Source organism: Alternaria triticimaculans (genome assembly GCF_023758025.1).
Source record: "Alternaria triticimaculans strain BMP 0046 chromosome Unknown scaffold_12, whole genome shotgun sequence".
NCBI lineage: Eukaryota > Fungi > Ascomycota > Dothideomycetes > Pleosporales > Pleosporaceae > Alternaria > Alternaria triticimaculans.
In genome coordinates, this window is record NW_026055969.1 from 827,335 (window position 1) to 841,106 (window position 13,772).

The window sequence follows — 13,772 nt, forward strand, 5'->3', positions numbered from 1 at the left end:
GCCTTAGGTGCTCCAAAGTGTGTCTGATTGCTGGTTTGCTCAAGAAAGCTGTTACTTCGACTGTCCTTTTCCTTTTTGCCAACGACGTCATTGTTACTCCACCTTGGAACTACCTAGCTGCTGCGCTCGAGCTCTGGTAGAATACCGAACTTCCTGATCGCTTTTAGCATTGTCAGAGCAACAATACCATTGCCATATTGGAGACCATTATCTGCACGGTCCACAACCACAACAATGCCTGAGATAATCCTCTCGATCAACGCAGGATCCTCCAGCGTCAAGATATCCGTCTACAAGACTCCAGAAGATGGCTCCTCGATACCGAAACAACTCGCTGAAGCTACCGTCGAAGGACTTACCGCGCCGCCTTCAAAGCTAAAGTACGAGCGCGGAGATGAGAAGATCAATGGTCAAGAACTGGAGCATGTCACTTCACAAGAAGACGGATTCCGCTACATATTGGACCACCTGACCAACGACCAAGGTCTTCCCGAGCTCAACCGAAAAGAAGACATACATTTCACATGCCATCGCGTAGTGCATGGCGGAGACTACCCCAGAAGCCAGGTCATTGACAAAGAAACATACCACCACATTGAACAACTCTCGGATCTAGCACCTCTCCATAATGCACCCGCTCTCACCATCGTCCGAGCCGTGGCAGACATCCTCCCTCACGCGAAAAACATTGCCTACTTTGACTCATCCTTCCACAATACGCTCCCAGACTACATATGCACCTACCCAATCGACCAAACCGTTGCCCACAAGAACAAGCTGCGCAAGTACGGGTTTCATGGCATAAGCTACTCCTTCATCGCGAAGGCGGTAGCAACACACTTGAGCAAGCCGCTCGAACAAACCAACATCATCGCCCTGCATCTCGGATCCGGCGCTTCGGCATGCTGCATCAAAGGTGGAAAGTCGCTCGACACGACAATGGGTCTGACGCCCCTAGCTGGCTTACCAGGTGCTACGCGCTCGGGCTCCATTGACCCTTCTCTCATGTTCCACTACACGCATAGCGCTGGCAAACCGTCGCACAGTTCTAGCGAAAAACTGCACATTACGCAAGCCGAAGAGATTCTGAACAAAAAGAGCGGATGGAAGAGTTTGACTGGTACTACGGATTTCGGGAAGATTAGTTCTTCAGAGAGAAAAGAGGACAAGCTTGCGTTTGACATCTTTGTTGATCGCATTTTGAATTATGTCGCACCGTACTTTGCCAAATTGGATGGTGAGGTTGATGCGCTTGTCTTTGCCGGGGGTATTGGTGAGAAGGGAGGGAAGTTGAGGCAGGCCGTAGTGAATGGAGTCAGGTGCCTAGGTTTCGCTCTCGATGAGGAGAAGAATGCGGAGCAGGTCGAGCATGTGGTTACAGATATCAGTGTTCGCGATGCGAGGTACAAGACATTAGTCGTGCAAACAGATGAGCAGTTAGAGATGGCGAGAGGAGTTTTGGGTGATAAGGACAAGCATGGAAAGGATTAGCTATCCAGAGAAACTGTGGAGCTGTTCCTCTATTCTTGATGCTAGGCTGGTAGTCTACAGCCTGCGATGAATGTCTTGGTGCCTTGTATAAGTATATGTCACTGGGTATCGCTCCCAAGTGCTGTGATGTGTTCCGTTTACCCAAACGCCACCCATGCTCCGATCCAATCCCCTGTCAAACACCATGCAAATGCACTAGGAAAACGCGAATTCTGGGGGCAGGTCTCCCGGGGTCTGAGCCGTGCTGTTCTTGCGAGATGACGAGGCGGTTCGCGATTACGACTGGGAAGCAGACTATACTTGACCAATGGGCGCTCCAAAGTTCAAAGGGGGGCTTTTGAGCCTGACGCCGTCGACAAGTTTGGTGGCGCACGGATTGCGCGATGCGGCCGATGCCTTGTGACTCAATGGCAAGTCCTCTTGGGCGTTCTCGGCGGGTGCGGGGGGAGCTGCAGGGTCGGGGGCACCCTTGAGTTTGCTGAACCTGTCCTGGTCCTTGGCAACCTTTTCGAGTACATCGTCCAGCACTTCGAGTGCTATGTGGTCGCTTGCACCATCGACGGGATTGGTAGGCAGCATCAGTGGGCCTATCAAGGGCTGGTCTTCTGGCGGTGTGCCCGCTTGCTCTTCCTGGGCAGGCGGCTCTTGCACAGCGGGCTGCTCGTCTTGCACTGGCGAAAGGGCGCGTGGAATCAGCGGAGTGTGGCCGGCAAAGCGCTTGTTGGCTTCGGGCAACGGGGAGAGGAGAGCGTGCGTCGGAGGCGGAGAGGGGAGGACTTGGTCGTCGACATCAGCCGGGGGCAGAGAGATGCGCGTGGGCATGCCCGGCCGTCTGTGTCGCCTCTGGAGCAGGCTCTGCAACGAGGCGCCATTGGAGTCGAGGGTGCCCAGCTGGGCGCCAGTCACCATGTTGTCGAGGCCCTGCAACTTGTCCGTTACCATCTCGGCGGGCGGAGTGGTAGTGTCGGGTGCCGTGAAGAGGATGTCAGGGCGGACATGCATCCTGCAAAGGCCAGCCCAGACGGTCTGGGTGTGAGCGTCGGCGTATGGCCTGCAAAGGTGAAGATACCGAGTCAGTCTATGTCGTGCATGCACTTGGTATAGTCCATCTCTCACATGGTCAGGGTGCATCAACTCTCCAAGGCGAACCTACTGCACACTGCGGGCTCGTGGGCAGCGTCGGGTGGTGAAGAGACGAGCCAAAGCGGGATGCGTCGGAGTGGAGGGCGTAAGACTGGGCGGTGGGAAGCGGCTGGCAGCAACGGCGTGGGTGAGATGTTGCTCATATCAAGGGGACGCAGCCAGCGCACATGCAGCGACGCGGCACGCGGCTACGGTGAAGGGGAACCCGCCCACGTCATAGCCGCCGGTTCCTGGCTGCATACGTCGCCCCCACCCATTGCAGCGCCGTGTGTTTTCCAAGGTTCCTTCTCCTGCAGCGCTCGCTTCTGGTTTCACGCTTTGTTTCTTAGTCTGCCAGAATCTCCAAGCCACCCGCCTTCGCGCTCGGCTGCCATGAGCGGGTGCCCGTGACCCGCGCCATCTCGCGCCATCTCGCGACATCATCGTCTCGACCGATACCGCGCGCGCACCACTTTGGTCGACCTCGTAACCCTTTTGAACATCGCTACCCTTGGCGACATGGAACACGCCTACACGTGAGAGCTCATTGGCAGCATAGGCCCTGGCTCCGATCGAGACCTAGATCCTGCTCTTCTCTCCCGCCTTGGACGCGAAGAGGGGTAATGTGTTGCTGAATGCACTCTCGAATTAGCCTCCGTGAACACAACAGCTGCCTACTCGTTCCTGAATCTTGCAGCCGTCTCTGTCTGCCAGATAGACCCCATTCCGGCGTCTTCCGCTTCAGTTGCACATCGCCCCTACTCAATTTGCATGGCTGGTAATCGCTACGCCCCCACTGCGCCAGGCCATGGATGCATTCCCGTACATCTCTCCGCAACTCAAGTACTCAGGCTTGACCAGGAAAGAAAGAGGAGGGCCGGCAACAAGGGAAAAGCCTGCTATCATGGACCAGGCTAATTCACCAGGTACCAATTCGGCACAAGCAGACCCCATCAACACAGCTCGGGAACACGACTCCATGAACAATCGCAGCTACGCGATTCCATTCCCCGGTAGCATGAACTCATCCGAAGATGACCTTCCACCATTTCCGGATGCCGAGGTTTCCTCACTGGCACTGGACAATAAGCCCGGTGCACGTTTGCACTACACGTACTACCCTGCATCCAAACCTCACGGCGGCCATCCGAACCCTTTCTCGCAAACGCTCATCGTTTTCCTCAACGGGCTCATGATGCCAAGAAGCTCATGGGATCCTGCCATGCGCAGCTTTCTGGAAAAGAGAATAGTGGGGCGTCTACCGTATCCTGCTCTGTTGAGCTACGATAGATATGGTCAAGGAGATTCAGATGCTGATCCCGACGACCAGCAACCACCCCCGTCCCACGGACACGACGCGATATCTGCAGTCAAAGCACTGAAGCAATTTACCCTACAAATCTGGAGGGAACACCTTGACGTCAACAAACCTACGCACTACCCCTGTCTCATCTTTGTATGCAACAGCATCGGCTGCGCACTTGCAAGACTCTTTGCGCAATGCTATCCAGGAACCGTATCTGGTCTGTTGTTCCTGGACAGCATCATGGCCAACTCGGACTACCAAGACCTGTGGCCGGACCCCGATGCACCAGACTTCAACTCGCACACACTACCCGAAGGTGTCACACAAGACGAAGTACGAGCTACCAGAGAAAAGTATAGAAGAATGTTCCATCCCGACGTTCCCAGTCAAGAGGGGTTATCCAGACGTAATCTGCCACAACTATTACCCTACGCAGATGCACCAAAACTCGAGGGCTACTTGGGCAGAGGCCCGTACCTCACAGTCGTAGGTCATGACTGGGAAACGTTTGCCGAGCAGTCGTGTACGTACCTGTCTCTTTCCAAGTCGACGCTTGGACTACAGAGACTAACCCGGCAAATAGACGAGGGTACAATGCAGACACCCAAGATTCTGACCATGACTTATGCCAACCCCGCTTGGCGTCGCTACAACGAAGGTCTCTGTCGCATCACGGACGAAGGCAAAGCCATAGGTCCCATCACAGCTGTCCGCTGTGGCCACTTTATCCAACAAGACGACCCCAGATTCGTGAGCGATGAGATGGTCAGCCTGCTCGATAGAGTCGTAAATCGAGTTCAGCAGGTTAGCCAGCGGGACTAAAGTGTGAGCATCTCTTCGAGCCAGAGTAAACCAAACAGGGCTGTATAAAGGGTCCGTAGATATTGTCGTGTACATGAAATGCCTAGTGTCTAACAAACAAGATTGCGTAAGGATCGAAAGGTCGCGCGTATATACAAGGATGTGGCATCCAATCTCAGAAGTCGTCCATATCTCCCATGAAATTGTCCTCGGTTGCGTCAACAGCCTTATGCCCCGCACTCGTGCTGTTGCTGTGATCTTCTTCTTCTTCTTCAGCTTCGGCCTCGGCCTCGTTGTTGTCTCTTTGCTCGAGCAGCCTCCTCTTCTCCTCGTCAGCCAAGCCCGCCTTGTTCGCAGCCTGCATCCTCACGCTCAATGGTCGGTTCTGCATATAGCTCTCCATGTAGCTGGCTCCCAGACTACTCGGATATCCGTAACTGCCCGCTTGATCCACATCGTCAACACCACTCCCGTGTAAGCCGCCGACGTAAGTATCGAAATTCGTGTCGTCGTCTGCGAGGTCGTCAATTTCGAGTTCAGCACTCGTAGCTGGTGCGGTCGAGTAGATGGGGTCTGGACCTGCGGTGTCCGGGATCGTTTGCGTGATGTGTTGGTGCAGAGCGGGCGAAGGGTCGAGGAATGTGGGTGTCGCGGTCTGTGTAGGGCCCAAAGGTATGCTGGGGGACCGTGGGGAGGCAACTGGGGGGATGTGGGCGGCGGCGACGGATATGGGTGTCGGGGCTTCGGAGAGGAGCTTTGAAGCCGAGTTGATGGCGTTGGTCATGGGGAGAGGTAGGCTGTGGTGCACGGCGTCAGGGCGTTGGACATGGACTGGCGGCTCCGGGGTGGTGAGTCGCGGATCTATCATGTCGTCGAGCGAAGCGGTCGAGGTGGAAGCCGATGTTGCGACGCTGCTGGGCGAAGCCAGAGGTGGTTCGGCGACGGTGTCTGCGGGAAGGACGGTCTGGCCATGGATGACCAGACTGACTCTCTTCCGGCGCGATCGAGGCGTGTCCTTGTGCCGCAGCGCAGACTTCTTGGCTGGCAGCCTCAGCTGGGCTGGCTCTCGCAGCGCCATGGCCGCGGTGTCGAGGGCGTCGCTGGTAGGCTTCGGGTCGTCTCGGGCGTGCTCAGCATGTCCTGCGGCTGGCGTCTTCTTCTTTTCGGGCGAGCTGTCGCGCGCATCGAGCAAGGGAAGGAAGACGGGCGTGACGAGTCCATAGAGCTCGCGCTCCCGCTTGTGCACGCGCGTGTGCTTCTTGTGCCGCATCCTGTCGTCGGGCGCCGGGTCGAGCGGTGCAGCAGGGCCCTGGGCAGGCCCTAGGCAGCTCTGCTCTGGCACTGCAGGCGCAGGCTGCTGGTCGCATGCCATGTCGCGGTACCGGTCTGCAAGCTAGACCCAAATCAGTCTCTCACGGCACGCAGAGAAGGGGCCGGGACGCCTACCTCGTGGCCATGTCTGCGCAGCTCGGCCTGCTTGGCCGCGATGTAGTCCCGGATGTCGGCCTCGAGTTGCTGCCTCCTCAGCTCGACGCTGCGGGCCAGGGCGTCCAATTGCTCTCTGGTGCAGCCTGGGACCTCGGCCAGGCCCGCATCGGCGGTGAGAAGCATCGACTGCAATTCCGCGTTGGGCATGTGCCGGGCTGGCGTCGGTCGCCTTCGCGTGCTGGTAGAGGGCGGAGAGGTCAGTCGTCGCGTACCTGGTGTCGGGAGCGCCGCATTCGGGGGCTGACGGGCGGTTGGCCGGCGCCCAGCGTCGCAAAGCTTGATCGCGTGCTCGGGCGGCGTCCAGATGGTGCTTGCAAATCTCTGCCTCCGCCGCCGGTCATGAGGGGCAGCGCTCAGGGTGCCGCCCTCGCACGCTTTCGACCCGCCCAGCTTCCCACACACGCCTTGCCCTTTCAGGCAGCGCTCCGTGGGGGCTCTCCCATGCACAACACACGTACATGTACATCCCGAGGTCCGCTCCGGCATGTGCCAAGCCACCCTGCTGACCGACAGGATAGTGCATCAGGAACTGTCGGGAGCTGCCATTGCTGTCTGCTCGCCTTGCTACGAAAGCCATACAGGATGCAACCTTTCCAGGAAGCCGGCGTCTACGTTTACAAAGCTTCGCCAAAAGTCCATCTTATACATCTTGCGCGTCTGCGTAGCCCACGTCACCCCTTCTCTGCCGACATCTGGAGCCACCACTATGATGACGGGATTGATGGTATGATTGACTCCATGTTGTTTATGAATAATACAGCCCCCAGCAGCAGGAGTGATGGATTGATGAGCCTATGCGACTTGTCCGCGCTACCTAGGTAATCCCAGAGCAAGCTACACGTGCCAGTTTAGCACATGGCGCTCGCCATCGTTTGCCAGAGACTCTAGAGACGAAGCAGTAGCGCGCCCAGTCGCCTCGTCGACTACCAAATCATCTAGCTCTACATAGTTCTTGGATCCACGTGATCCACGTCCGAACACTTCCTTCACAGATTCTCCGCTGACCGATATATCTGGCGTCTTCTTGCTCAATTGTCGTGTGCTCAATCGGTTCCCCGAGCTCCCAGCGTTGGAAGGGTTCGATCTTGATTTGCTTTTACTCTGGCCCGTGTAGCCTTCCATCGCCGAGTTGAACGCCTGCCTGAAAATGACGCGAAGTACGGGAATCGAGGTAGCCACGATGGCCATGGAACACTCTGCGACGGCCCATATGATGGAGTTGTACGATTCATCTGTGGCTGTTAGCAATGATCCGTGCACGCCTTGAGATGCCTTACATGATACATCCTGGACTGTCAATTTCTCAATGTATGTGGATCTGATAATTGACGTAACTCCAGCTCTTCGACCAAGTCAGCGCAGTCTTCAATCCGACGATGCATGAACTTACAGTATTCCCAGACTCATAGCGACACCTGCACCGATCTTCTCTGCGGTACGCATTTGCAGGTTCCAAAGGATTTTCCACGGCAGCACAGCAAGACACACATCCATAAGTGCTGACCACACTGCGTCGCATGTCAGCTGAGGAATCAGGGTACACACTTTGAGGCTGTCTGCTCACCAGCTTGGAAACGCCCATACACGACAGAGGGATGCTTGTCAATGCACTCGCCCGGTATGAGATCCACAAAGGTTTTGGCCAGCGGTTTGCATTGTACCCATGGTATGACGGTGGCAGGGACTGCGAAAATCGCCAGGGTAGAGATCGCAAAGATTACGAAAAGTCTGACCCGTCCGTCCGTCAACCGAAGCAAAGTGAGTCCAAAGGAGATCTTGCTGAGCGCAATAGCGACGGTATATATCGTCAGTTCCGCCGCGCCGATATACATCATTTTATCAAGATTGCGCAAATCGACTAGCGTGAAGATTAGCGTTCCGAGCTGTGAAATGTGCAAGTCTCCTTTGGCAACTTACGGTCAAGTGTATGTTTTCCGTAGCCTATGTTGATAGACAGTTGGTTTATGGTAACTTGGACCAGAAGTAAGATCTATGTCGTATGAGTCAGCTGCTCTTTGCTTAGGGATGTTGTGGCACTTACCCAACTGACGGAAAGTGTGCAATCGTCCAGCCACAGCTTCCCTTGACGCTGCCGAATATAAAGCCGCGAGAACAGAAAGACTGCGGAAACAGAAACGAGCGACCAGGTGACGACGGACATGAGCGGTCCATGGCTCTCGTCTGGGTTGCTAACCCAAGAATCGTAGGCAGCCATTTGGATTGGACTCAAGAATAACGCAAAGGAGAAGGAATCGAAGCGAATGCTCCTTGGCGCTATATCAAGATCCAGTTGTGGTGCTTCGTTACGATGCTGACGTGGGACAAGGATCCAGTTTATATCGAACGATGTCGAGTATACTTAGGGTTGCGGATGTAATTTGGCCACCTGGGTAGTGGCCGGTATTCACCCTTTTCCTTGGGTGGTGGGTACCCGGCTGAGATCCGTCTCCTATAACGCAAACTAGAACATTGGGGCTGTTCTGAAGTACAAACTTGGCATATGCTTGTGGGGACGCTTAGAATAGTACGTAGGTATCATTGTTCGCCGCCAATCATGCAGTGGGGTCTCTCTGCGCGAGACTTGAACTCGCATGCGACCCTACTTGGAGCCCACGCCGGGTAATGCACCGATCTTGTTGCATTGGTCCCCGAAAGTGGTTTGTTACCCATGATCGGCTTTTGGAAACTATAACGTCTTCAGTCCGACGTTGCCCCTGCGTTGGGCTCTGACTTGGGTAGCGAGGAATATACCTTCAACCTCCTAGCACGTATGAACGACGGCCTAGGTAGACATCATGCCCGCTAGACCACATGCGCTGGTCTCGGATGCGTCTTGGCCCGATGTGTTATTGCCGGCGGGTTTACATGCCCAGGTGTTCACCTGCGCAATCTCCATTTCCGCCGCATGGAAGTAGGGCGAGGGCGGGATGCATAGATCACTCAATCTTCTTGCAGCCTCACGCGTGTTGAAAATAGATAACCCGCTTTTGATCGATGCGGGCAACGTTCATCATCTCTGTACAACGTTGGTCAGCCAAATGCGGTAAAAAAGGCGAGATCTACAGTAGCTGCCGATCTGGAGGCTTAACTACCTAGGTACCCACCCGAACACGGTCCGGCGCGCTTGGATCGCCGTTCAGGGCTCAAAAGTCTTGGGACACTCGCTCGACATTCCTACGATGTACCCAGTGCAAGCCTAACTTCTTGCCTAGGCAAGGCTCGAGCGCTTTATTCTCCTTAACACCAGTCGCGGGATTTAGCAAACCCGGTAACGGACTGAACCATATGGCTCGCGCGAGCGGATTACGGCTGGTCAAGGCGTGCGGAGAGAACGCCCACGTCGATCTCTTTGCTCAGGCCCTCCACCCTGCGATTTGAAGCAAGTAAAGCGGGCTGTCATGACTGTGCTGGAAGGTACCTGACCCCGGATTGGCATCTCTATCGGCGACAGTTAGATGAGAGTCATGGCGGCCCACGTATGTGCAGCACTCATTTGCCACTATGAAACTTAAACGATCCGTCCCTGTCGCTGACCGCATCTTCCTCAATCCAACTACACGTCCTTCCTTCACACTCTTTCCCGAACATCCGAGCTTGTTGTTGCAAACATGAGGGTCTCAGTACTATGCAGCGCATCGCTCTTCTCATTGGCGACCTTCGCCTTCCCTGCGAGCATGCTCAAAGGCGACATCAGTGAAGCGACCCTTGCGGAAATCACCGCTTTGACAGAGAATGTCTCAAGAGATTTCGAGAGTAAGCGATCGGGTACCCACGTCAAACGTGCATTCAACGCAGAGGCTCAGCGCATCAGTATCACTGGTGACCATAAATACGTGAGTAGCCCTACCGAGATGCGCGACATGTAGTTGCATTTGCTAACGACTTCGTTGTCAGATTGCGCCAGGCCCCAATGATCTCCGTGGACCCTGTCCTGGTATCAACGTGATGGCAAACCACGGTTACCTTCCCCGAAATGGCATCTCCACAATCACACAAATGACGACGGCCGCCAATGAAGGTCTGCATGCCTTTACGCTCTTATTCACGGACTGCTAACAACGTCAGTGTTTGGCATGGGCCTGGATCTTTCCGCATTTCTGGCAGTCTACTCCGCCGTCATGGCCGGTGATCTCACCTCCTTTTCAATTGGCGGCAAACCTAAGACTGGTGGACTCCTAGGCGGTGTCACCTCATCACTCGGCCTTCTCGGAGAACCACAAGGCCTGAGTGCGTCACACAACCGCTTCGAGGTTGATGGATCTCCCACGCGGGGGGACTTGTACTCAACGTATGTCATTCCCGTTTCTTCTGCATGTTGCATGGTCAGCATAACTCATTACTCGTAGTGGCAACCCCATCTCTCTCAACTTGGACTATTTCGAGCAGCTCCTCTCTATGCCTCTCGGCGAGAACGGGATTGATATCCCCGTCTTGACCGCGTTCCGCCTTGACCGCACGAAGCACTCGATTGCTACGAATGGACATTACTTCTCAGGCCCACTCACGGCCCTTGCGCTTAACCCCGCGACATATCAATTCACCTACCGTTTCTTCGCCAACCACACTGCTGAAAACCCAGAAGGCTACCTTGATGCCGAGACACTCATGTCATTCCAGGGTGTTACTGGAGAGAAAGGTAATTACAAGTGGGCTCGTGGGCAAGAGAAGATCCCCGAGAACGTGAGTACCCACGGTAACACCATCCGCTTGCATTCGCTAACACACATCACAGTGGTACCGCCGCGTCATCGGCGACGACTACAGCATCCTGGCCTTCACTTCCGAAGCCCTTTCGCTCGAAAAAGCCCACCCCGAATTAATCCGAATCGGCGGAAACACTGGCCAGCCAAATACGTTCACTGGCGTCGATGTTGATGACTTGACAGGCAACGTTCTCAACGCGCAGACGCTTCTCGAGGGTAATAACCTAATGTGCCTTGCGTTCCAGGCTGCCAGCGAAGCTGCTCCTGACGTCCTCCGCGGATTAGTTGGCAACGTCTTGGTCGCTGTGCAAAAGTTGGCTTCTGTTCTAGACCCGATTATTGCGGAGCTTGGTTGCCCCGAGCTGATTAAGTACGATGCAACCCTGTTGAAGGCTTTTCCTGGTGCCGGAAGTGGGATGTAGAGTGCGACTCTATGTCTAGCGAACATGACAATTAGACTTTTTGCCTTCAAACCCTTCTTGTATTAATATCACGAACCTTTTATCGATCTTACTTGTCTTTGTGCCACACGTGCTTCAAATTAGCGAAGTGAGATGTAATAAACTACCGTGGTATTCTTCCGCTATTCGATGCTTCTCGTATATGCGTATATATCATATATCTATCGCAACGCATTAGATCTCTAGTATCTCCCACTATCAGATACTTTTCCGCGCCATCTTGGTTTCCGTCTTCACAGCATCTTCTAGCGAGTTAACGGCGATATGCCATGCTTCTTGTGGAGGGAAACGTCGTCTGAAACCGTGAAGATCACGACGAGTATAGAGGAGACGAAGAGATTGAGCCTCTGACATGGTAGACTGAACTGTGTGGGCGTGGCTGAAAAGTGTGAACACGTTAATTAGGATTGATGTACACTTGCATGAGCGCACTGTCTACTTTCTATGTGTATTACTGTAGCATATTTCCTCATATGCTTCGCAAGCCAGTCCTGTCCTCCTCGAACAGAGGACGGACTTGTCGTATAGTCTACCTTGCAACGAGGCGTGCGACTTGGTTTCTTTTCCTGTCAACGACAGCAGCTTTGCCAGCAAGTTTACTCTTCAAGCTTCATGAGAGCTGCGGTGGGTATGCCTCTGCCTTGTCATGTCGTCTTGCATTCCAAGGTGACGTATCGCTTTTATGACTGGGAGGGAATGGCCTGTTCATCCACGATACCGTCTGTTGCCCAGCACAGCCGCATGCTTGCGCCGGCTTGTTGATGTTTCCACCGTAATGCCACCCAGCAGACTCAGTCGCCGTCTTCCTCTTCTTTCCGCTTTTCTTCTGCCTCAGCCTTCTTCTTGTCCTCCCATTTCTGTTTCTTTTCCAACAGCTTCTGGAGATTCTTTGCGCCGTTAAAGACACCATACGTCTTGGCACTACACGCCGCACACGTGGGATCTTTGCGATATCTCTTCAAAGCGCAAGGCTCGCAGAAGTAGTGTCCACACTTGGTGATGATGGGGCTCTTGTAGGGCGTCTTGCAGATGATGCAGACAAACGGTATCTTTTCGAGTTGCGCCAGATCCATTCCGTCTTCGTCCTTTTCCTTCTCATCCCTGTTGGCAGAAGCGACAACGGTGCCTCCAGGTTTCTTGCCTTTGGTCGACATGTCCCACTCGCGGTCTAGCTTCCAGCCTGCCGCGTAGTCTTCGCGCGCGTGCAAAAACTTGCAATTGTCGCCGAAGCCACAGAAACCAGTCTGCTTGTAGTCCTTGCACACATCCGGCGTGTAATCTGTAACGGTAATCGTCCGTATGTTTGTCGATGCTTTCATGGGTCCTACTTGGCGACTGGGAGCGTCGGGGTTCTTCTCGATGAGTTGGTGAGGCTTCGTTCGCGTGCTGCCGAGCAGGTTCTTGGAGCTGAGAGCGTCTCGGGCATTTTCGTCGTACCAGTTTGACTGCTTCGTCGCATCGTTGCTTGCTTCCATGACCGCCGAGCGATTTGCTGCGTATTGCGTTGTACTTGCAACTGCCGCGTGCGTCTTCTGGTCTGCAGTCGACGCCTTGAGTGCGTTGTCGTTGACTTTTCGCCGCTTCACCACGCGGCCATGCTCGCCCTCTCCTTCTGAGCCGGAAGAGAAATCCGAATCCGACTGCGGCAGCGGCGGCGGGGCCACCTTCCGGGGCGCAGCTTTTGCTGCTCGCTTCTTGAACTTGACGACGGGTGCTTCCATGCCGGGGGTTTCGTGGGTGGCGGAGGTGCGAGATGTTGGACATGTAGGAGTGAGGCACAGAGAGGCAGCCCAGCTGTGGCTGATTAATTCGACGTCACGTGATGCGGTCCGGGATGCCGGTCGTGGGGTAATGCGATGCGCGTCGTGCTTGGGTTGCTCCAATCGCACACGCAAACAGCCCCTCGGCCCGCGGCACTACCACGACAGTCTCGCAGTCTAGGCAGCAGACGTGCAGCAAGTGCCGGCGCGAACCAATGGAGGCGCAGACGTAGCTTTGTTGATGTTGTGGATATGTTATGGGTATCAGCGCTGGCTCCATGGCGAAAGCGTGAAAGCGGCAAAAGCGCACGGTCGCCTCATTTCGCTCTTGTGCACAACATCATGCGCTCTACCATGATCCCTCCTCTGTCGCCTCTGTAGCCCCTCCAGCCCGTTCGGCATTCCCTTGTTTTTCTTTCTTCGCCATTCCGCGCCCCTGCCTGGGGATGCGCCTTTGCTTCTTTTCTCTAGTGTGACGGAAACGCGACCGAGTGCCAGCAGCCGCTGCCGTGTCCCCAGTCGCTTTCCCGCGCGTCCTTGCCCCCCAAACCCTTTGTGCATTACACCCACAGCCCGACAGAGTGAGACGTACCATCGCTCTTGTCTCTAATACTACCCCGAAAACACCTCCGCCGCCGCC

At 55.0% G+C, this 13,772-nt stretch overlaps 7 protein-coding genes across 7 annotated transcripts; 3 read left to right on the forward strand and 4 right to left on the reverse strand.

Moving 5' to 3' along the window:
• Nucleotides 1–234: 234 nt before the first annotated feature.
• Nucleotides 235–1,491, forward strand: J4E78_007809 (uncharacterized protein; the record flags this gene model as incomplete). The annotated part of the gene is made up of 1 exon (XM_049368412.1): nucleotides 235–1,491. One exon carries the CDS (start codon nucleotides 235–237, stop codon nucleotides 1,489–1,491), a length of 1,257 nt encoding a protein of 418 aa, XP_049220066.1.
• Nucleotides 1,492–1,785: 294 nt separating this feature from the next.
• Nucleotides 1,786–2,493, reverse strand: J4E78_007810 (uncharacterized protein; the record flags this gene model as incomplete). The annotated part of the gene is made up of 1 exon (XM_049368413.1): nucleotides 1,786–2,493. One exon carries the CDS (start codon nucleotides 2,491–2,493, stop codon nucleotides 1,786–1,788), a length of 708 nt encoding a protein of 235 aa, XP_049220067.1.
• Nucleotides 2,494–3,421: 928 nt separating this feature from the next.
• Nucleotides 3,422–4,741, forward strand: J4E78_007811 (uncharacterized protein; the record flags this gene model as incomplete). Its single annotated transcript, XM_049368414.1, has 2 exons — nucleotides 3,422–4,442; nucleotides 4,503–4,741. 2 exons carry the CDS (start codon nucleotides 3,422–3,424, stop codon nucleotides 4,739–4,741), a joined length of 1,260 nt encoding a protein of 419 aa, XP_049220068.1.
• A 154-nt stretch (nucleotides 4,742–4,895) lies between these two features.
• On the reverse strand, nucleotides 4,896–6,355 carry J4E78_007812 (uncharacterized protein; the record flags this gene model as incomplete). Its single annotated transcript, XM_049368415.1, has 2 exons — nucleotides 4,896–6,113; nucleotides 6,167–6,355. 2 exons carry the CDS (start codon nucleotides 6,353–6,355, stop codon nucleotides 4,896–4,898), a joined length of 1,407 nt encoding a protein of 468 aa, XP_049220069.1.
• A 687-nt stretch (nucleotides 6,356–7,042) lies between these two features.
• On the reverse strand, nucleotides 7,043–7,702 carry J4E78_007813 (uncharacterized protein; the record flags this gene model as incomplete). The annotated part of the gene is made up of 2 exons (XM_049368416.1): nucleotides 7,043–7,440; nucleotides 7,624–7,702. 2 exons carry the CDS (start codon nucleotides 7,700–7,702, stop codon nucleotides 7,043–7,045), a joined length of 477 nt encoding a protein of 158 aa, XP_049220070.1.
• Nucleotides 7,703–9,816: 2,114 nt separating this feature from the next.
• J4E78_007814 (uncharacterized protein) lies at nucleotides 9,817–11,333 on the forward strand (the record flags this gene model as incomplete). Its single annotated transcript, XM_049368417.1, has 5 exons — nucleotides 9,817–10,041; nucleotides 10,103–10,226; nucleotides 10,274–10,496; nucleotides 10,555–10,888; nucleotides 10,941–11,333. 5 exons carry the CDS (start codon nucleotides 9,817–9,819, stop codon nucleotides 11,331–11,333), a joined length of 1,299 nt encoding a protein of 432 aa, XP_049220071.1.
• An 830-nt stretch (nucleotides 11,334–12,163) lies between these two features.
• On the reverse strand, nucleotides 12,164–13,093 carry J4E78_007815 (uncharacterized protein; the record flags this gene model as incomplete). Its single annotated transcript, XM_049368418.1, has 1 exon — nucleotides 12,164–13,093. The coding sequence occupies one exon, from the start codon at nucleotides 13,091–13,093 to the stop codon at nucleotides 12,164–12,166; it is 930 nt and encodes a 309-aa protein (XP_049220072.1).
• Nucleotides 13,094–13,772: the final 679 nt, after the last annotated feature.